This window comes from Nuphar pumila, chromosome 3, assembly GCF_984573655.1.
Source record: "Nuphar pumila chromosome 3, dmNupPumi1.hap1.1, whole genome shotgun sequence".
Classification (NCBI taxonomy): domain Eukaryota; kingdom Viridiplantae; phylum Streptophyta; class Magnoliopsida; order Nymphaeales; family Nymphaeaceae; genus Nuphar; species Nuphar pumila.
The window spans coordinates 7,465,325-7,488,568 of record NC_143251.1 but is presented as its reverse complement, the minus strand read 5'-3'; the positions used below and the strand labels follow the sequence as shown (position 1 = coordinate 7,488,568).

At 39.1% G+C, this 23,244-nt stretch overlaps 1 protein-coding gene and 1 pseudogene across 4 annotated transcripts; one reads left to right on the top strand and one right to left on the bottom strand.

Moving 5' to 3' along the window:
• Nucleotides 1-1,429: 1,429 nt before the first annotated feature.
• LOC149841808 (uncharacterized) lies at nucleotides 1,430-4,602 on the bottom strand. 3 transcript variants are annotated; one of them, XR_016431013.1, is made up of 3 exons: nucleotides 4,288-4,602; nucleotides 3,372-4,182; nucleotides 1,430-1,800 (listed from the first exon to the last, which is right to left on the bottom strand). XR_016431013.1 is itself a non-coding variant. In XM_090001169.1 (2 exons), exons 1-2 carry the CDS (start codon nucleotides 4,565-4,567, stop codon nucleotides 3,434-3,436), a joined length of 1,029 nt encoding a protein of 342 aa, XP_089857295.1. In that variant the 5' UTR covers nucleotides 4,568-4,602; the 3' UTR covers nucleotides 3,122-3,433. The 3 variants fall into 3 exon arrangements, 1 of the variants encoding a protein (XP_089857295.1); XR_016431012.1 differs by having other exon boundaries at nucleotides 1,430-1,797; XM_090001169.1 differs by lacking the exon at nucleotides 1,430-1,800 and having other exon boundaries at nucleotides 3,122-4,182.
• Nucleotides 4,603-17,753: 13,151 nt separating this feature from the next.
• Nucleotides 17,754-19,082, top strand: LOC149841807 (serine/threonine-protein kinase WAG2 pseudogene; annotated as a pseudogene). The gene has a single exon (XR_016430967.1). The product of XR_016430967.1 is annotated as a serine/threonine-protein kinase WAG2 pseudogene (transcript).
• The last annotated feature ends 4,162 nt before the right edge of the window (nucleotides 19,083-23,244 follow it).

Genomic DNA, 23,244 nt, shown 5'->3' with positions numbered 1-23,244 from the left:
CAGTTATTCAACGTACCATTGGGTTTTGAACCTGCAACATCCCACCACAAGGGGACGTGCACTGACAGCTCTTACCAATCACGCGGAGCACCCATTGGTAAACATGCCCCTTTTCTTTCATGCTACCAAGTCCAAAAAGTGTAAAGCTTGCTTCTCCCTATACGAAAATAGATTGGAATTCTCTTGTTCAGGCTAAAAGAATTGGACTGACCTTTACGGATCTTATGTTTTTGTTATAAGTTTACATATATAAAACAGCAATACGTTGAAGCCCCTAATCCTTAATAACCGGAGAGGTCAAAAACCTAGCCACTCGGATTCTTGTCCATCATAATCAACAGGATTTTTGCTTCTGATTTGGCTGTTGCAGTTTTTCGGTGATGGATAGGAAAACAACAATATCCACGAGTAGCCGAGTTAAAGAAAGGCATAAGCTCTCAGAATTTTGCTTTCAATAAACCAATTAGACTGCCTCAATTAAGAGGTGCAGTTGCCATCTTTTCTTTTCATAACATTGGAACAAAGCGCACCAACCTGAGCAGCTGCTTTAGTACCAAGCACGCAACCAGAAAACTAGATTAACAAAAATTCAAGAGAAAACAAGCTGCTTTTACAAATAAATACTGCTGAACATCTTTTAGCTGAATCTATTGGTTTCAATTGCTGGATTCAGACGGAAAAAGTTAAAACTGAATCCGGACCTGACTAGCTTAAAACCTGATATTTACACTTAATCGGTTCGAGTTTAGTAGGATTTAGACAATACCAAACCCAATCCAATTTCTAATCGGATCCAGATTTGGCTACCAACTAATCAGATTCAGATTCGGGTTGGATTTGGGTTACATCCCTAGTTTCAATAACTTGTGCAATTTCAGAGGCGCTACATAGAGAAACAATTCATTGCAAGATAACAGCCCCAGCTGTAAAACCATGGCAAAATTGCACAGGAAGACATGATCAAAGCAGAAAGAACAAAACTGAAAGTTAAGAACTCACTGAGACATACAGGGATAGCAGGACAACACATAAATTAAGGAGTAAGAAAAACGGAATTTTTTCCTGAAGGGAAAGATAAATTTTCATTAAAAATCAAGGGAAACAACAGTAAAATATTGCAGAACTCGAGAGATGGGAACTAGCAGAAAGAAAGCCCAGAACACTTTTGACAATGAGCGAGAAGACGGAAGTAAGATTGACAAGAGAAGGAAATTGAAGACCGTGAGCATATAACTAGGAGAGCAAATTCAAATTGGATACCTGTTGATTATTTGCATTTTCAAATGTTAAAATCCTGTAAGCTAATTTTCTTAGCAATCTTTACTTCTATTGCACTTGAACTGATATCTTCCCCATATGTAAAATGCAGTAAGGCTGAAGCACAAAGAATCCTGACAAATAAATATAAGACTGGGAAGAAAAAAAAAGAGGAGTCCAAATGATATATCATACATTTTATCCACTAAGGCAATCACTTCAAAGGTCAAAACAGAGATGACACAGTTGATGGGGTTCTTCGACGAGGTCAACAAAAATCTGAATGAAGAAAACAACTTGATTACATGAAAAAAGACCATAGCTTTAGAACTTTGAAAGAAACTAGTGAAAAGAGAACCAAATGTTACAAAGTACAAACTAGCGATCATGGCAATGACACTGTTCATGGTAACTTATGCAAAAAGCTTACAAGACAAACTGTATATAGCTTTGAGATTAAATAATTCTGGTGGTGCCAGAAGAAATGCAATCCAGATAGAGTAAAAGGCTCAAAGCTTCAGGAAGCTATAAGAAGAGTACCTGCTACAATAAAAGGAGAAAAGCCAATAAATGTCAAACCTTCATCCGGTACAACAGATGGCTACTGCAACACAGAACAGAATCTAGCAGCAACAAGTTTCACTCTTTCTTGGCATGGTATTATAATTCATGATAGAAAGGCTAATATCTTAAATTTTTGTTTGCTCTTAGACATGAGAATACAAGTGGTAAATGGATGGCTAAGCATTCAAAACACATAAATATTCTTCATAATAGGATTTGGGGATCTCTCTTACAATGATTAGCACCATGCCTCAACATTTTAACTGCCCCCTCAAGAAAAAAAATGCAGAAAAAGTAGGAAAAAATATTTAAAAAGAAAAAGAAATCCAGAAACCATAGAAAACGTATATTATCTATGAGCATCTACTATGTCAAAAAGATTAGGGATAGGGCACAACATCCCTGTTTTTTATGCAGACTCTTGCACAACTTAATCCTTTGCCAAGTATCAAAAGGAAGGTCTTTGCCATGCAGTATCAAAAGCTTTTAAAATCATGTGTTTATTGCAGTTGTTATTATCCTTGCCTCATTCAGTGCAATCCCAGTGGCATCATTTGCTAGCATACTTGAGTATTTTTTTGAAGAAAACAAATAAAATTTTATCAATAATGTGAAAACAAATAAAAAATTTATTAATAACTTGAAATTGCAATCCAAACAGTGTGTTCATGTGTGCGTGTCTGGATTGGTGGATGATGTCAAAAGCAACAGCTCAAAAAAGTGAAATCGATACACATGAGCCACCATACCACAGAGAGCTGCAGCAATAAGTGCAAGGTGTTTCCTTGTTAGTGTGCTATGAAGATAAAGGATCAATAGGAAGGCCATAGATGAGGCAGAAAAGGTCATCAGGAAGCAAATATAGAATGTGAAAGCACAAACAAGCAATGGGGAAAAGGCGATACTTCTAGCTCTACATAAAGCTATTTAGACCAAATGAGTGAACTGAACCCCAACAACTAAAATAAAAAACTTAAAAAAAACAGTAAAATCCTATGTAGGCCAACCAAATCAAAGTGATTGATAATGGATGCATGAGCCAAGGTTTTCTCATTAAAAGCAGGGATTACATTCGCAAACGAAGAATAAATTTTTTAACACAATTACATGTTCCAACAAGTTTAGAAGACCACCCACAAGAAAAGAAGATGATACGATTTGGCTTACAAGTCATCACATGCTTCCAATGAATCAATAACTACAAGCTTAACTTTCTGAATAACTTGCAGCTGGCCTAAAGCTAAACCCATATGAACTCTCATAACAGATTTGAAGCAAAAATAAGACAACCCATATTGATCAAGAAATTTATTCAATAAAAAGAAAGAACTGAACTCACAATTTTCTGATGTCTTTGAAATATAATCTAAGTTCATTAGTGTAAATTAGCTGAGAAAATGCTCAGAATTACAATATCATTGGCCTCGACAAGCTACAATATTATACACAAGGTACCATACAGGCATTATGAATCACTGAATGCAACTCTAACGAATCGGTTAACATACAATAAAATTCAAATCACCTCCCTCTGCAACGAAGAAAACTACCTGTTAGTCCCACGTCGCAGCCACTGGCCTCCCAGAGTTACCCCAGCCATCACAAGCCGCTCTCAGAATTCAGTTTGGTCACCAACAGCGTCATCAAAAGACAGCGCCAAGCAATCGGCAATGCTCGATTGAGGATTCAACCCACCGAAGTCCTCCGCAACCTTCGCCTTCTTCACACTGATCGATTTCGGAAGCCACGACCTCAGCGAATCACGAGTTGCCACTTCCACTGGCAGCCGAGCTTCCAGCAGGCTTCCCACAATGGGTACCAAATTCTTCCAGGGATCCTCCACCATGGATCGATGATAAAACCTCTGCGGGCACTCCCTTGCCGAAACGAATCCCCGCCCCCTCCCGCCGCTCCTGCCGGAACCAGGGCTAGGGCTGTTGCCGAAATGCCTTCCGCCCCCCCTTCCTGAATTAAAATTAGGGTTGTGTTCGGGGCTAAAACCTCCTCGTCCGTTCCCTCTCCAAGAATTAAAATTAGGGCTATGATTAGGGACTAAACCACCTCTCCCTCTCCCCAAATTAAAACTAGGGCTATGGTTAAAGCTAAAACCACCTCGTCCGCTCCCCCTTAATGAATTAAAATTAGGGTTAGGGTTAGGGTTAGGGTTAGAGTTAGGGCTAGGGCTAAAACCAACCCCCCTCGGTAGATTGTGGAAACCTTCACCATAGTTGGGTGTCCCGTACGAATTGTTCCAAGAAGAACCGTGACTATGGTTTGCTTCAACAGGGGTCTTCATCCCCATCGGGCTTCTCCATTGCCCATTAGGTTGCATCTGAGGGGAGTTCTGGAGAACTCTCTGATCTGCACAAATCAAGAAAAAAAGAAAAAGGAAAGAAACGATCAATTGGGTACACGAAAGCATCAAAAGAAACCTTAGAAAATGGCGATACCGCGTGGTTTTCTTGCCTGAGACCGGGGAGGATCGGACAGTGGTGTCGAAGGGGAAGTTTTGTGGGGATTTAGCGATCATTCTCTTATTTGTAGCAGAGGAGAAGGAGGCCAGCGGGTCGGTGTAGAAGTCGAAGCGAGAAGGGGGGGAGAAGGAGGACGAGGAAGGGACAGCGGAGAAGGGGGTAGAGAGGGAAGGAGAGGGAAGGTGGTGGGGAGCGGCTGGTTCGGGGAGGGCGGAGGCGGCCTCCTCCCTCATCGCTCGAAGCCTCTCCCTCCGCTTCTCTGGTTCTTCCATCTCTCTCTCTCTCTCTCTCTCTCTCTCTCTCTTTGTGTCGTGTGTGCGCGTCTGTGACTGTGTGAGTGAACATTTTCCAGGGTTTTGATATGATATTTGGATCCGAATCAAGTTCTATTACAAAATTTGGATCTATTCACAAAGACACGCATCACACGAATTCGTAGATTCTTTGAAAAACAGGGCACAAGGATACAATTTTTAATCGCAGAAAATATTTTTGATATTTAAATATATAAAAATATTTTTATTAAAATATACTTGGCAACAATGCTAAAAATAAACAATGTTCATAGGTGTTAAGGTCATGTTAATTTGACCAACGGAGGCCCACTTGTCTGGTTGAAGCAGCTAATGCATGACACCTTGTGTTGGGATGTTGCCCGTTCAAAACCCAATGGTACGCCCACTTGTCTGGTTGGAGCAGCTAATGCATGACACTTTGTGTTGGGATGTTGCCGGTTCAAAACCCAATGGTATAGTTGTATAACTCGTACAGTCTGCCTAACCCAGCTTGCCTTTAAAAGAAAAAGTCATGTTAATGTGTCATTGTGTGTCCGACTCGAGTGGCCTCGTAAACTAGACTCTTAGATAGTGAGTCAGGATCAGGTAAAATCACATTGCATAACTGTACCTGATCCACCTTCCATTTTTTGTCAATACAGTTGTCACCATGGCCCAACAGGTGCCGCAGCACATTGTAATTGTGCAATGTCATTGCACCTGATTCCAACACCTGTGTTGTTTTTATTTTTTTATTTAGTCATACAGAAAAACCCAAGGGCTGTGAACCGGTGGATCATAGATAGGGGTGGCAAAATCACGACCTGCCAACCAGCTTCTTAGCCAGGTTCGAGTTTGACTTAAACAGGTTTGTGTCATAAATGGGTCGACCCGCCTAACCCGTTTATTAAACGGGTCGGGTTCGTGTTAGGGGTATGTCAACCCACCAACCAGGCTGACCCATTTAATAAACGGGTTGGGCGGGTGGGTCAACCCGTTTACCCGAACCCGACCCGCCACCCATTTACCCGACCCTGACCTGCCCGCCAACTTGTTTACTCGAACTCGACCCGCCAACCTGTTTACCCAAACCGGACCCGCCAACCCGCCAACTCGTTTACCCGACCCGACCTGTTTATTAAACAGGTTAACCGTGTCGTGTCGGGTTACTCATTTAATAAATGGGTTGGGTTCGTGTTTGCCACAGCCGACCTGTTTAATAAACTAATTGGGTTCGTGTTGAGGTATGCTGACCCGCCAACCCGACCAGATTGCCACCCCTAATAATAGATCAACCTTTAAGGAGAAAACTCTGTGGCTAGGACCCTCGCCCCCAAGACATATGTTGTGCATCCTCATGTGTGTAGGGAGGTGACTTCCACAAGGATTGAATCTTAACCACTTCATATAATGGCCAAGGTGCAGCCTCACCAAGCCAACCCCCCTTAGGCTAAGTTCGGCTTTTGTACTTATTCTATAAAATTTAGAGACACGATTAGCATAGTTGGAACGGTCTTCGGCTGTCATACGGACAGTTGGGGTTCGATTCCCGTGGACGTTATCCCGCTAGCATAAGCCGGAGCAAGTATAGGCCCTGGGGTCGGGGGTACTAGCCCTGGCGTTTCCTAAAGCTGGACAACGACTATGTATATGCACCGGTGGGAGGTTTCCACAGGTTAAAATATGAAAAAAAAAATTCATAAAATTTAGATTTGGTTTTAAATCAATTAAAATCCAACCCGGATCCATCAGAATACCCCTTTCCACTACATAAGGTATACAAATTGTATAACTCGAAGAAAATGCCCCTGGCACAAAGAAGTGGTTGCACTGGCTCAATCTGCCATACTTATGCTCCTATAAAAATTTATAAAAATTAAATATTTTGCTAGATCCACGTGATTTTCGAACAAAAAAACCATGTAGGTTTGACTCCCATTAGGCATGACGGTTCTTTTAACTGGTAGGCTCGGTAAAAGCCATAGTGACAAGTATCGTGAGATTTATGAAAATCTAGTGATAATATCATGAGAAATTGACTGAAAGTTTAAAACGAATATTGTGAGATTTATGAAAAAATATAAATACCACAATTTAAATGAGATATTTACGTTTTAAACGACTATTTATCATGAAAAAACTGTGTATTTTATTTTAAAATAATTTTCATTAAATTTTTTTATAAAAAAATATTTTTTAATTTATTTTTTTATTGACGAGATTTTGCCAAAAAATGCAAGAGTTATGATTTTTTTTCAAATTCTTGCGAGTTTTTGAAAAATGAGATTTTATGGTTTTTAACGTTTGTCACTATGGTAAGAGCTTGGGTGTCGTTGACTCCATCTAAGGTTCACTTGAGAGGAGGTGGGCTCAATAAGTGACCCGGTTATCTATAGGAATGGCAGTGGACTAGGGGACAATGGGGGCCCCGCCCCACCTTGCCCTGTTTGGACTGGGGATGAAGGGCATGAAACGGGGATGGAGGTGGAGATGAAGGTTAAAATCTATCCCCATGCAGGGATGGACTTACGCTTTCCCCTGCCTCGTCCCCATCTCAATCCCCGCCCTGCCCCGTCCCCAATCCTTTAAGGAATGACTATAGACCGAGGGGAAACGAGGCCTCGCCTTGCCTCACCCCCGTTTGGATCGGGGATGGAGGACATGAAACAGGGATGGAAGCGGGGGGGAGGTTAAAATTTATCCCCGTGCGGGGATGAAGGTTTAGATTTTGAAATGGGGATGAAGGAGTTTGTATTTATGACCATAGTCAGAATACGAACGAAATCCATATTTACCATCTTTTTTTAAGCCACAATTAGCCTACACTCTTAGGCTATTTTCAAAAAACATAGCATATTTCAATCTTTTATAAATGTTTTTATCCTTTTAGAATCAAATGAGAACCATTTAATCCATATCCGTGGCCATAGTCAGAGATATGAAGCAAATTTATTTCATTGAAATTCTATAAGGCACATAAAATCTCTTTTTCAAACAATTTCCTTAAAAATCTTCAGAAAATCTTTTTATCAAAATCACATTCATGCATCATCTAGGTTTAGATTTTGAAAAATTAACAGAATATTGAAACTTGATTTTAAAAAGACAGGAAAAAGAATGAAAGAAAACAAAACAGGAAATGAAAGATAAAAACAGGAAAATGAAAAAGTTAAAAATAGGAAATTAGAAACAATTAAACAAGACAAGAACTCAGATTGTAAGAGAAGCTGGAATTTACTGCATAAAAAAAAAACAGAAAACACAAAGAATTAACAAACAGGAATTGAAATGTATTTAAAAACAGGAAATACATGTAATGAAAGTCAGGAAACCTAGCAAAAAAAAAAACGAATTCAGGAGGTGAAAAACAGGGAATTACTGAAAAAAAATGGAGAAAAACATAATGTAAAAGAAGGCATTAAAATTTGCAGAAAATAGGAGAATCAATGTTAAACATGAACTAACTGTAATGTAAAAAAATTGAAAATGTAACAAAATAGGAAAATGGAGATATAATTCAGTAAGAAAGCAAGAATTTAAAAATAGACACTACAATTAAAATGAGATCTATACTAAAACAGGAAATTCGGAAATGACTGAATTGAAACTAGCATAAAAAAACAACAGGAATTCAAACGATGAACAACAGTAGATAAAGAAAAAAAATTAGGAAATACAATGTTGTAAAAACAACACAAAGAAAACTAAGAGAAGAATCAAAAAAATGCAAAACAGGAAAATCGAGGAATGAAAGAAAGTAAACTGAAATTACAGGGAATGAAAACAAGAGATCGGATCAACGAATGAAACAAGAAATCGAGAATTGTGAAAATACAAAACAGAAACGCAGGAGATCTGATGAAATCATACAAGAATTGAAGATCAAAACAAACAAACAAGAATTGAATTCTAACAATTGAAAAGCAATAAATCTGAAGATTAACAACACTGAAAACAAACATGAAATGCAAACAACAAATTAGAAGATGACTATACGCATGAAATTACTGAATTGACAAAAAAAAATCAAATGCTAATTACGATGATGATCAAAACAGATGCGATGAAATTAGAATGCATACAACGAAAATATGAATGAAAACAAGATCTGTAACGAATCTCAATTGAAATTAATAGAACAAGAACTAAAATCTATGAAAAGATTAAACAAATCTGGAGATGAGTAAAACAGAAAACAGGGAAACGAATGCATAATCCATAGTTCGATCTATTTTTTTTCTTTTTGTTTTTCACACAGAAATAATTGAGCAGAAAAAAAGAAGATAAAGATGAAGAATTTGAAGAAGATGAAGATGACTTATCGTAGCTTCAGAGGGGTTAGAAAAGAGGTTGGACTTCCACCTCTATGCCGTCACCGGATTGATTAGCTCCACCGGAAAAAGGGAAGAAGAGAGAAAGAGGGAGAAGGGGAAGAAGAGGTAAGGAGAGGTGGAGAGGAAGGGGAAGAAGAGAGGGTTCTCGCAAAAAGGGGGAAGACGGGTGAAAATTTCCCCTTCGTTGGGTTTTTAAAGAACAAACCGGTTTAAACCGGTTTGTTGTTTGTTTTTTCAAAAATAAAAAAACACTAAAAGGAAAACTATTTGCAGAAAAACTCATGACTTAAAAAATATACTACTCTAATTTTTGTTTTTAACTATTTAAATGTATATTTAATTTTTTTCTTCTTTTCTATAAAGACAACTAAAATGATTTTATTAACTATAAAAATGTATACTAAATTGCAAAAAAAAACTATTCTTCTCTATTTTTTATTTATTTTTATTTTTTTATTAAAATGCTCTACCCTAGCATATAGATGGGTTTTTAATTGATTTTAATATGAAATCATGCATGCTTTTATGTAAAATTTACCTAAAATCTATGCATGATCAATCCTCTACTCCTATTATATGCCATGCTTGTGACAATTAGGAATATATTGCCACTCAATGTGGTACTACCTGTCAGGCTTGCAGAAAACAAGGGCATGATACTTTATAGCGTAAAACTTTCAAATTTCAAAAGGATTCTAATAGACCTAAAGTTTATCATGTCACGTTGAAAGAAGGCACTTGGTTTTTAGATTTTAAAGCAACACATCATGGTACAGCTGATCTGAATAATCTCTCTCTTCAATCAGAATATCAAAGCAGTGATCACATGAAAATTGGCAATGACATTTTCCTAAAAATTAAACATGGTGGTGATTCAGTTTTCAAGAATTCTAATTATCAATTTCATATGAAAGAGATTCTTCATGTTTCTAAAATTGCACACAATCTTTTATTTGTGCAAAAGTTCACTAAGGACAAAAATATTTTTTTGTAATTCCACTGCGGTCATTGTTGTGTTAAGGATTGCAAAACGGGAAAAGAAGTAATGAAGCGTTCGAGTAATTAGAGATTTTATAGTTTGGGCATGCAGAAAAAACAACATATCAAGAAGAAAGGACTACTACTGACCAGTGACATAAACTCCTGAGACACCCTCCTTTTCATCTTGTGCAGTCTCTTTTAAATAAACATTGTTTGTCAGTTAATGATAAATATGATAATAATGTGAGGCCTGTCAATTGGGTAAAAGTCATACTTTACCCCTTGAACCACTTGATTTAATTTTTTCTGATGTGTAGGCTTCTGCCGTTGTTCATAGCATTAGAGGACATTCTTTTCATGTGAGTTTTGTTTATGTCTTTTCCAGATTCACGTGATTATTTCTTATTACACAAAAATCTCAAGTTTCACTTGTGTTTCAATCTTTTCAAAAACTGATAGAAAATAAATGTAGCAAAAAGCTAAAAAATTTGCAATCTGATTGGAGTGGTAAATATGTATTGTTTTAATGTATTTAAAGTAAAGTTGTGTGATATTGAACATCATATTACCTGTCCACACATGCACGAGTAGAATGGTTGTGCTAAGAGAAAACATAGACATTGTGGAAACTGGTCTTTCTCTCATGGCTCCAGCCAGTTTACCGTATCAATATTGAGATTATGCCTTTATTACTGCTATTTATTTGATAAAAAGAATCCCTTATGTTATTCATCACAAATCCCTATTTTAAATTCTATTTAAGTTTCTTATGCTTTTAAAAGTATTTAGATGTGCTTGGTATCCTTGTTTGCACCCTTTTAATGCCCATAAACTACAATTTTGCAGTACTAAATATATATTTTTGGGCTATAGCACCCAACACAAGGGCTATTTCTTCCTTGACTATGTGACAGAAAGGTCTTTATTAACAGAATTGTTTAATTTGATGATACCTAATCTATCCCCTACCACATCTCTTATCCCTTTACCTATTCTTATTTCCTTACCTGAACCACTGTTTTCCCCTAACCTATCCCTTAAAAGTCTCCATCTCTTACCATCTACCTTTATACCACAATTTTCATAAGATCCAACTTCTATGGAGAAGAACTCTGCATCACTCCCTGCTTCTCTTGTCCTGGCTGCTCCAAAATTGTCTCACCCACAAATTTCTTTTGCACCCTCCTGTTCACACCCTATGGTCACCCATTCTCAAATTGGATCCCTTAAACCCAAATCTTTTAATATCTTTCGATATCACATTCCCTTAGTTCTCCTTACAAAATTTTCTAGAGACAATGAACATACCTATTTTTTTAAGCTAATAAAGTGTTTCACTGGCGTAAAGCCATAGAAGATGAGTTTAATGTTCTTCTAAAAAATGATACTTGGACTCTTGTGCCACGTAAACCTTATTTAATGTCTTTGGCAACAAGTGGTTTTATAAAATAAAAAGACAGGAAAATGGTTTTTTTGAAAGGTACAAGGCCAGGTTAATTGCAAAAGGCTACAGTCAGGAATAGGGCATTGACTATTTTGAGACTTTTAGTCCCATTGTGAAGCCTCCTACGATTAGAATTGTTGTCACTATTGATGTTGCTCAGGACTTTCTATTAGGCAGTTGGAGGTTAATAATGTTTTTTTTCATGATATTTTATCAGAGGAGGTTTCCATGACTCTATCGCAAGGTTTTACATATTCTCATTGTCCTGATTATGTGTGCAAGTTATCTACAGCCATGTATGGTCTCAAACAGGCTCCATGAGCATGGAACTAATGACTTGGTCATTATCTGCTAAGCATTGGATTTGTTGTCTCCTCCCGGACATCTCTCTCTTTATTTATCAACGTAGTCTAGTCACTGTGTTTATTTTCATTTATGTTGATGATATTGTGGTTGTTGGAAATTCTCATTCTTATATTCTAGATGTTATTTCTCAGTTGGGATCTGAATTTTTCATTAAGGATTTGAGATCGTTACATTATTTCCTTGGCATCAAAATTACTTACAATTCATCTTATTTATGCTTGTCTCAACAAAAATATATGTTGGATTTATCGGATCGGACACATATGTCAGATGCCAAACTAGTTACGGCACCTATGGCATCGTCTTTGAGTCTATCAGTAGATGATGGTGAACCATTTGAGAATCCTACGTCAAATGGTTGGTATGTTACAATATCTGACCCTTATCAGGCCTAATCTTGCTTTTGTTGTAAATAAAGTGTTCCATTTTGTGCACAAACCATCTACTTTTGGACGACAGTCAAGCGGATTCTTTGCTATGTCAAATATACCCTGCCATTTGGTCTTCATATTCCTAAAAATTCAGAATTACATATTTTTGCTTTCTTTGATGTTGATTGGGCAGGAAATATCGATTATCAAGAGACCACTGGTAGATTTGTTTTTTTCTTAGGCAACTCCCTTATATCTTGGTATACTCGTAAACAATGTAATGTTTCTCACTCTAGTACTAAAGTTGAATATCCATCATTATCTAACATCGCTGCAGAGGTTCTTTGGCTTCACTACTTCTTGACTTGCATTTTCCCGTTTTGTCCACACCCACGTTGTGGTGTAACAACATTGGAACCACGTATCTTGCTGCAAATTCTATTATGCAGAGTCACATAAAGCAAACAATAATATTTTTCTTTGGTTTGTGGACGTAGACCACATTGGTCGAACCACATTATTAGGGGTGGCAATTTCTGACACGACCCGCCAACCCGACCCGCCAACCCGCCTCTTAGGTGGGTTCGGGTTGGGCTTAAGCCAACCCGTTTAATAAACGGGTCGACCCGCGTAACCCGTTTATTAAACATGTCGGGTTCGGGTTGGGGGTATGCCAACCCGGCTGACCCGTTTAATAAACGGGTTAGGCGGGTGGGTCAACCCGCCAACCCGTCTGCCCGACCCGTCAACCCGACCTGCCTACCTGCCAACCCGATCCGTCAACCCGCCAACCCGACCCGTGAATCTGAAAACCCGTTTACCCGACCCAACCCATTTATTAAATGGGTTGGCGGGTCGTGTCGGGTTACCCGTTTATTAAACGGGTCGGGTTCGTGTTTGCCACAGCCGACCCATTTAATAAACGGATCGGGTTCGGGTTGAGGTATGCTGACATGCCAACTCGCCAACCCGACCCGATTGCCACCCCTACACATTATATCTATGTGCTTGTTTTCTTGTGTGGCGTGATTTGTTCTTTAGCAAGTTATCCTAGATAACGATGAAAAACCACATCACTCACGAGTTCATTGGTGTAAAAACTCTAGGTCTCTCTCACCCACCAGGAAGTACGCTTAGCTTCGGCCTCACGGCAAGGATTGCACACATTCATGGGTTTTGAACTCATCAAATATACTTTGGGGGCTCTGTTCTTGTGAGGTCTTGCTCTGAAAAAAGTTGCTAGGGGCTTAATTAATCAGGTTCATGTGGTGTCAGGCCAGTTTGCTTGTGCCAAGAGTCAATCCCAAGCTTATCTTGACCAGTAAAAGAGAGAGAGAGCATATATCCAGTAATTTTTGTAAAGTTTTTTTTAAATTTGTGTCAAAAGTAATGTATGTGGTGGGATTTGAACCAAGGTCACTTTCCAATGAAATTACACACACCTACTAAGGTAACAATTCCTTTTTGTGTTCAAGTATAGAAAAATAATATACATATATAAACTCTGATTTCTTTATATAACTATGTGAACTAAGCCTAATTGGGGTTATCAAGTATAACCGAGCTGGACTATCTCTTCAAGCTCGACTTCATGTACTGAGCCTAAACCTTAGATCAAGATCGACTCATTTATTTTTTGAATGAGCTCGAGCCGAATTGGCTCGGCTCGTTGTGCATCCCTAACAGCAGGTATACATAATGTGGTGGTAGTGCCGTCAACATAAAAAGCTTAGCATCTTCTCATGATCATATCTTTAATTTAGTATTATATAACAACTAACAATGGGAAAAGAGTAACAGCATTGCGAAGGGTCGGGCCCTCACAAGAATGGAGTTTATGTTTCGAGGAGCTTCGTTTGATCTCCACATTTTTTTTTTGCACTTACAAGAATAATAAAAGACATAGCTATGAGCTTAAGACACAAAGTTACGATAAAAAAAGGTCGAATCTTGCTAGTTCCTCCCTTTTTCTTTTAGTTTTTTTTCCTGAGAGAATTAGCAGTTTAGTCCCCACAAACAGGGCTCACAAATCATAGGGTTCGGTTGCAAGTGCTGGGTCTCCAACAGTGATGGATTACGATTTTCCATTAATTAGACGGCCCCATATGCCTCTTATATATATATATATATATATATATATATATATATATATATATATATATATAAGAGAGAGAGAGAGAGGGTCTCGTTAGGACTCTTCAAAAATTTTACTTTCAAGTAATTTTTGCTTGATTTGTAGAGAACATGTACTTGATTAAGTTTTTTTTATGCTCCGATGTGTATTTTAGAAAAGTAAATTAATCAACGATTGATATTATATATACTAAAATGTGAGGACAAAATATTTACAGTTGTACATCAAATCAATTCTAAAAAAGCTGTTTCTTAGTAAATAAGCAATGACACATCTAACAGTTCAAATCGAGCAAAAAGTGCTTGAAAGTACAATTTTTAAAAGGGTCTTATTCCGACCTAACGAAAAAAGTGAACGCCTCTCTCTCTCTCTCTCTCTCTCTCGCTATATATATATATATATATATATATATATATATATATATATATATATATATATATATATATATATATATATATATATATATATATATCACCCATGTCCCAACTTGGGAATGCTGGTAATGCAGGATCGTGACTTCGTGGTTTCGTGGTTCTTTGTTCATGTGCTTGCTCTGTCTGCAACTGGCTTACTGTCATGAATTGCCTTAACTCATATACTCCTAATGTAGACACACAATCAAAGGTCCTGCTTGGGCTGTCATTGAAACTTTCATGCTTTTACCTATTTGCACTGAATTAATGCAACTTGTTTAATCAATGATCAGCCAAAATAATATTAAAATACAAAGTTTTGCATCATGTCATTGTCATGCTTTAAGCGGGAGGCTAAGGTGCAATGTGATTGCATACTTTTAAGTGTGTTCCTACACCCTATCACCTTCTATTTTTGAGATACAACCTGTCATCTGTGGAACTGGAACCCAACAAGGGATAGAGGATAGAGGGTGATCGAATGCAGCAATATATATACTAAAAGTGTGCTATTACATTGCACCTAATCTTCTCTTAGGATTTTTGGCCTATAATTAGACTCATACTTACCATGCAAGTGGGTAGGAGTATAGAATTTTATTGCTGCATTTTGGTCAACTGAAAATGGTAAAGAGGGAAAAATTAAGCTGCCATCTGATCATCAAGGTCTTTTGTTTACTTGGGGGCAATAAAATTCACTTTCACCCAGGCTTCACAAATATGACCCACATTTGCATATTGATTCATTAAATAGGAATCCTTCCAGATGCGACAAAGCCGGGTAGATGCTGACCACGTGGCAGACAGCATCGTTCAAATGGGCCCACCATCTCTGCTCCACTGGCCCCATCACATGGGAACTTCCCTCTTCCAAACGTCAAACTCTCACCAATCATTCATGATTATCACCAATATCTTAGTATTCTTACCGCTATTGTTCTTATTACTTTAATGGGATTTAAAAAATCAAAGGTGAAGAGGAATTGAGTTTGGTCACACTCTATAATGTAATATTGATTATTAGATTAGATGCATAACTTTTTCTTTTCCCTTGTTTGTCTTTATGATGATGATTATGCATCCATCCAACTTTTTGCATTTGTTGGTAAAAAGTTCTGACCTGTTTGCTTAAAGAAAAGGGCTTTTGGATTTACTGTCTGTGATCATTTAGGTTTCTTTCTGAAGGCTGGATACTGTGTACTAGAAAAATCTCCATTTACAAGAAAGATTTTACGCGTTGGCTTTAGATCCTCATATTTGGCTTAAAATGTGAAAAAGTTTATTTTGGGAGTTGTAGATGAAATAATATTAAAATAATATCATTGAGGGTGGAGGATTAGTGGATGAAGATTCCCCTTAACTTTGGCTGCATGTGCTATTAGAAGAAATTTTAATATGGTCTTGTTATTGGACTTTTAAGCTCTACAATGAATCAGGGTACGTCCAAGAAATACAAAGTTTTTTTTTAACTTTAAGGAGTTAGGATCCCTGTTAATTTTACTTTGAGAATCAAAGACTACTCCCTTCCTCAACTATTTTTCCCCCCTCCAACCCTTATCTACCTTTTTGTTCATTTTGTCTTTTTTCAGGTCTGATCAACCGTTCAACCAATTTGTAGTGCACGGTTGATGATTGTATTTTCTCAATAAAGCAGCAATATTGTACAAAGAATAAAACCTTTCCCCAACTTTTCTAAGCAATACACAGTATATATTTCCATGTTAAACACTGGAACTTGGGCAGAGATATTCCAACATGCAAAAAGATCAAAAGCTGAAGCAATCTTTGTGTAACAATTTATCTAACTCCATGAAGTTGGCCACTAGCTAACTGCAGAACTTAAAATCATGTAGCTGAATGAACATGGTCAGGTTCCAAGAGATGCCAAACATACCATAAGATATCCCCAAGAGGAAATTAGCTGGGGAATTTGTTTTATTCAACTACCTAATATAAAAAAAAAAGGATGGCTGACCTATCTTAGCACAAAGGAATCTGGGGTAGTTAGCAACTGGGACTTTGGAGAAAACAAACTAGCATCCACAACAAGGAGGGTTATAAGTTGACTTCAACAAAGAAATAGTTAATGAGTAATTTTTACAGGAAGGCTTGAGCAGCTCAGTGGCCGAAGCCAACAGCCGGCTCAGGCCCATGTTCCCAAGCACAATTCCCAAAGAAACGCGGTTAGCACGACACGCAATTTTGAGTTAAGGCTTCATGTCCAAACGGCCACTGTCATCATCGTCATCAGTAGTCCTTATCTCAACTACATTTACGAATCTCATTTCCATTCTTTTAAGGCTGATTTTAATAGGATATGACTAAAGTTTCACAGCATTTAGCCACTGCGGCCAACCCTCTTCTTTTATCCAGGCTTGGGACTAGGGCTCCCATAAGGTATTTGTCAAAGTTTATGCAAATGAACAAATGAAGGCATTAGACTTTACACTTGAAAATCTCATGTCTTAACCAAATGGCATGAAACTCAAGGACAGAGTTGAAACATGGTGAGAGTTTATTACTAGATGCTGTCAGATTATCACAGGAATGAGAGGCAGATGGGTTGATGGTGATCTAATTCTATGTTTCTGAAATGCTTGCCATGCATCACCATCTCTCTCTGTCAGATGTCATTAGGTCCTATTGGGTCAAGTTGGTCCTGACTTGCTCCCTTCTCTGTAGCAGTAATTGTCAGGGAGTTTGTAAATTGTCATGCATTAAGGATGGCACAATCAATGCAAGAGGGGTTTAGGAATTACTTAACAACCAACATACAACTACCCTTAATCAAGGAACGCCATACATCTTTGAGACGAATAGCACACAATAGTTCCTTGCATGGTATCCTTAAGACATGCTCAACATAATCATTGGAGAAAAATCAATTGTGTAGGTAAATGGTACTTATGTAGTTATGTCATAATCAATGACTTGTTCAATAACCCACTTTCATCCTGCCAGCATCACATGAGCTACCCATGATTTTCACCATCCAAATTCTTTATTAAAACCAAGGCCCACCATCCAATACACGGCCACACCTTCATGCACCCCTCTCTTCCACTCCTCCTCCTCTAAAAGGAGCCATTGGCTCCTCACTCTTTAGCCTTTTCTCATTCCCATTTTGTCTCTTGTTCGCGATGGATTCCATATTTCCATCAGACTCAGACCTTGATCTGAGCTTCACTAGCTGCACTTCTACTTCTGATACCGACCGAACCGGCATTTCCAGCACGCGGAGCAGCATCAGCCTATCCGAAATCCGTCACTTGGCCACCGGAAACAGCCAACACCACCGCTGTGACGATCCTCTATGGTCTCCTATCAGAACTATCCGCCTCCAAGATGGAGGGGTAGACGTCCGCCACCTTAAGCTGGTTCGACAACTCGGCAGTGGAGATGTCGGCAGAGTCTATCTCTGCAACCTCAAGGGTTTTGATCGAGCCAAGTACGCGCTCAAGGTCATCGACCGGGAGGCTCTAGCACTCCGAGACAAGCACAAGGTCTCCCATGTGCAGATCGAGTCGCACCTACTCTCTACTTTTGATCACCCTTTCCTTCCAACTCTTTACTCCAAATTCGACTTTGGCCGATATACTTGTTTCCTCATGGACTACTGCTCAGGTGGTGACCTCCATGCCCTCCTGAGGAGGCAGCCAGGCAGCCGTTTTGAGCCTTGTGATGTTAGCTTCTTTGCTGCAGAAGTGCTGGTTGCACTGGAGTACCTCCATGCTAAAGGCATAGTTTATCGAGATCTTAAGCCAGAAAATATTTTGAGACGCGAAGATGGGCATCTCATGTTATCGGATTTTGATCTGTGCTTTATTTCCGACGTCGATCCCAAGCTCGAACAACCGGTTATGGATGATAGAAGGACTAATGTTGCTGTTGATCTTGGATGTTTTGAACATCGCCCAAGGCATAAGTCCGGCAGAATTCCTGAATTCATAGCGGAGCCGACGTCAGCGTCATCGAGAGCGTGCGTCGGGACTCATGAGTATCTCGCACCGGAGATAATCTCCGGCCGGGGGCACGGCAATGGTGTCGATTGGTGGGCCTTTGGGGTGCTTTTGTATGAGTTGTTGTATGGGCATACACCATTCAAGGGTGGGAGCAAGGAGGAGACCTTGAGGAACATCATGTTGAAGCCGCTTAGATTTCCAGCCGGCTCCGCCGATAGGCCTGACCTCGCGGCGGCGAATGACCTTATAAAGAGGTTGCTGGTGAAGGACCCAAGGAGGAGGTTGGGGTGTGCTAGAGGTGCTGCTGGTGTGAAGAAGCACAGTTTCTTTGCAACAATTCAGTGGCCGTTGATAAGGACATATGCACCCCCAAGATTTGATATCAATGGCCACAGGCGTCGTTCTGTTAGAAAGAGTAGGAAGGGGGCTGTTAGAGGACGTTGGTCCTGGGGGAAGCTGCGTTCCTGGTTAGCTGCTCGTAGCAGAAAGGGACGTAGTTGGGATTGAAGATGTGGAGAGAGAGAGAGAGTTTATTATTTTGCCATCACACACATATATTATGTATGTATATTAATAGGTTTATGAGGGACTTTGTACAAATGAGATGAGTTTATGAATAAACTGCAACCTTATTTTGTAGATCAATCATATCAATCATCAAATTTGTGAATTGCATCTAATGTGCTCTTTCATGGAGAGAGAGAAAGAGACTCGATTTGTATTCTTCAAAGCTCATACATGACCATCTAAAGAAAGCGCTCTATGCAAAAACTATAAGCATGGATTTCTCGAAAGGTTTCTCTAAATCCATGAAAGCGGGTCTATCTGAATTAAACAAGTTTATGCACAAACTTTTGAAAGAATAGATGATTAATTTCGTGAAAGTTTTCATCAAATTATCCATGAATATGAGTGCATCTAAAGAAATAGATTTATGCTAAGTCTATAAACATTAATTTCATGATTTTTTTCCACAAATTACACATGAATACCGCGATCAACTATATGGACTATGATCCCCCCTCTCTCTGGATTTACCGTGCGCATGCTGGATCACATGACTCAAAACTATTATGTCCAAGAATCCTTAACCTGAACATATGATTACTTTGTGATCGTCAGAAATCACATGGTTCTTTGGCGTGACATGTTTCTTTTGGTTATCATCATATGCTGCTCCTCCATGTCAATGTTGATCAATTTTTTTTATACCAAAAAAAAAACCTAACAAATAAACGAGTTAGATGAAAAATCGACCATTAAAAGAGAGAAAGAACAGAGGCCACATGGGCAACATGCAAAAATATAAAATCAACTGTATTGATGTCAGTTGAAACTTGGAATGTGCTAATTAATTATGCTTTACATGCTGGAGCCCAAGGGATATATCATATATACTTCCTTTTTAGTTCAAGTGGCTAACTACCCTCCTAGTCAAAAGGCTTTATATGGAGAGGAAGAGATCATGTGCACCTTGAGTGAAGGACTACTTAAAGTGAGAACAGATCAGGTCATATTGTATATTACTGATTCCTCGGTTATATTCAATCACCACCACACATCTCACTTGATGGAGATGTGTGTAGCCCCACTCTTCTGGTCCTCAAGTGAGATGTGCAGTTCCATGCAGTGGGGACTAAACATAACTGGCGAGGACTGTAGGATCATTATTGAGATGGGTCTAGATGTCACTGATTTCTTTCTTTCTTTTGGCAATTTTCTTATTAGGAGATCCAGTGGTAAAAAGGGGCGTCTCCATTGACGGAAAGGAGAAACCTCGTGCTTGAGTCACGGGGTGGGTTCTACAGAAACAGGCATGATCCAGATCCAACAAGAATCAGATCATATAAAGAACATACTCAGCTGAATTAGGGCTTTTTAAGTGCATATCTGACAAAATTAAACCGAGCTTTTTAATTAAACCGAGCTTTTTAAGTGCATATCTGACAAAATTGGATCTAGCCGGGTCAAAACCTGTCCCTAAAACCAATGTTGCCAGTTTAATTGTCTATAGGGGTGTAACTGGGTTGGGTATACCCCATCCAACCCGATGTCCCAAACCGATTATACCTGACCTAAACCAAAATTGGTGGACCCATGGGTTTGGGTCAGATCCAAAATATATACTCATAGTAAAAACTGGTCAGGTCTTGGGTATTGTAAATGAAGACCCGATAGACCCAACCAAATTATGTACCTAAACCGACTCATTCTTAAACCCGCTTCATACTTGATCCATCTGAAAGTTTTTAATTGGCAAATATTATATATTTAATTAAACATTTAAAGATGTTGATAAAAATAGAATTAATATGCATTGCATTTTAGTAATCTTAACTTTAATTCATTTTTGCATATATTTTTTATTGCCCTTTTGTTATGAAAACTGCCGGATTGAAGTGAATCCCATAATAATAATCTATAACTCATTGAATTTGATACATTTTTAATATGATATACATTATTATTTGTTTCAACTTAAAATGTTTCGGTTGGCATGGTTATATTTTTTTATATTCAGATTCTGACATTATTTAGAATAGTTATTAAGCTTCTATTTTGTTAGCATATAATTTTCTTAATAAATAGTTGATTCTATTAATTTATATATTTTTTATTGGTAGGTAATTAGGTCTAGAATACCAATTATATCAAGACCAAAATTGAAACCCGAACCCATTAAGACCCCACCGTTAATACCCAAATCTGTTAACCTATATGGGTCTAGTTTTTCAGCCATAAACAGACTCCAATCAAAACGGGTCTACTAAAGACACAGCCTGATGTATAGCTGAACCCATTAACCCATATGAGTCCACGGTTTGAAGCTCTACCAGAATCTGAACAGAACCCAAATTAGATTGGGTCGGGTTTGGGTCTTAATTTTAGACTTGAGTTAGAATCGGGTCTGATAAGGCACGATCTGGTTACACCCCTAGTTGTGAATCAGCTTGGTTTCGTATCAGCCAAAAATCAATACGAAACCAAGCTGATTCGGCTTATTTTTAAAAATTTGTTTAAACATATTTATGTATTTTTATGAGACATGTCATCTGCTGTTAAAAATTAACTGATTCGGCTTATTTTAAGAAAATGGTTTAAATATATTTAAATCTTTTTGTGACACATGTCATCTGCCCGTTAAAAATTAGCTGATTCAGTTCAGAATCAGAATCTGAATCGGTCGATTCACCTTAGAACGATTCAGGGTTAGATATGATTCTGACAACAATGCTTAAGACCCATTGGAGGATTTATTCTTCAGAAGTGCCGCATCTCTCTCTCTCTCTCTCTCTCTCTCTCTCTCTCTCTCTCTCTCTCTCTCTCTCTCACACACACACACAGAATCTACGGTTTTCCTTCGAGCAGCCTTGCCCATGCCTCTCTCATCCCTCTTCTTTTGGGGCCTATGCCCCACCCATCCTCTGCTCGTCAACCAACAGACCCTCTTCTCCATCCAAGAGGCATTGCATGACTGGGGGCTAGCTTTCGCCCTGCGTCGCCTAGGTGCCGTCGTTTACCTCCCTTTCCGCCTCTCCTTCCGTATGTTCTTTTCCCTCTCGGAGGTGTTCGCTTCCTGTCTGGTCTCCGGCTCGCTGCTTCCTCGTGACATCCGGCATTTCACGTGGGCCGTCAAGGTTGAGCCCCTTCATGCTTGCTCGGTCGGTGCCCTTCTTCGTGCTTCTTTTTCTACCCTATTTCTTCCCGATCAGATGACTTACATGGACTGCAAGAGGTTAAGTCACCCTGGCAGCGGTTATTTACCCAAAATCTATCTCGTTCTAATCTTCCCCGGGCTAAGCCAGGTGACTGGTGGTGTGTCGTTTATCGGTCACTCAACTTTCGAAAGCATCGCGCTTGCCTCCATTGTGTCTCGTCCTTTCAGTCCAGGCAACACCCGATCTGCAGGCGCTCAAGTGTTGTTCTCTCATCTCCTTTCTGCGGTCGGGCTTCATCGCGAGTTAAGCACCCCCGATGCAAAACCGCATTCTCGTCTTGGGTGAAGATCGGCAAGAAGCAGGATCCTTCATCTTCTTTCATGGCTATAAAGATCAGTTCTACTTAGGTGTCTACTCTCCCGTCGTCCTCCGTGCCTATGTCATTCACAGAGAAACATTTTTGGCAAGCCCATCTCGGTCGCGTCCCTCCCGGTGGACCTCTCGCTCTCAATGCCCGTCTTGGTTCATGCACCTCTATGTCGGTTCTCCCTTCCTCTAGTGTTGTCGTCGATTCTGCGGATTCTTCTTTCAGCAATGATTGCAGTTCTGGGGTGCCGTCCAAGTGCTCTACAAGACCATTTATATCAAGACCAAGACCAAAATTGGTAGGTAATTAGGTCTAGAATACCAATTATATCAAGACCAAAATTGAAACCCCAACCCATTAAGACCCCACCGTTAATACCCAAATCTGTTAACCTATATGGGTCTAATTTTTCAGCCATAAACAGACTCCAATCAAAACGGGTCTACTAAAGACCCAGCCTGATGTATAGCTGAACCCATTAACCCATATGAGTCCACGGTTTGAAGCTCTACCAGAATCTGAACAGAACCCGAATTAGATTGGGTTGGGTTTGGGTCTTAATTTTAGACCTGAGTTATAATCGGGTCTCATAAGGCACGACCTGGTTACACCCCTAGTTGTGAATCAGCTTGGTTTCGTATCA

Bases quoted from the DNA above. Each gene is read 5' to 3' on its own strand.
- LOC149841808 (XM_090001169.1), bottom strand. From the start codon at position 4,567: ATGGAAGAACCAGAGAAGCGGAGGGAGAGGCTTCGAGCGATGAGGGAG. The intron at 4,183-4,287 runs GCAAGAAAACCA...TGATTTGTGCAG, and splicing joins CCGATCCTCCCCGGTCTCAG to ATCAGAGAGTTCTCCAGAAC.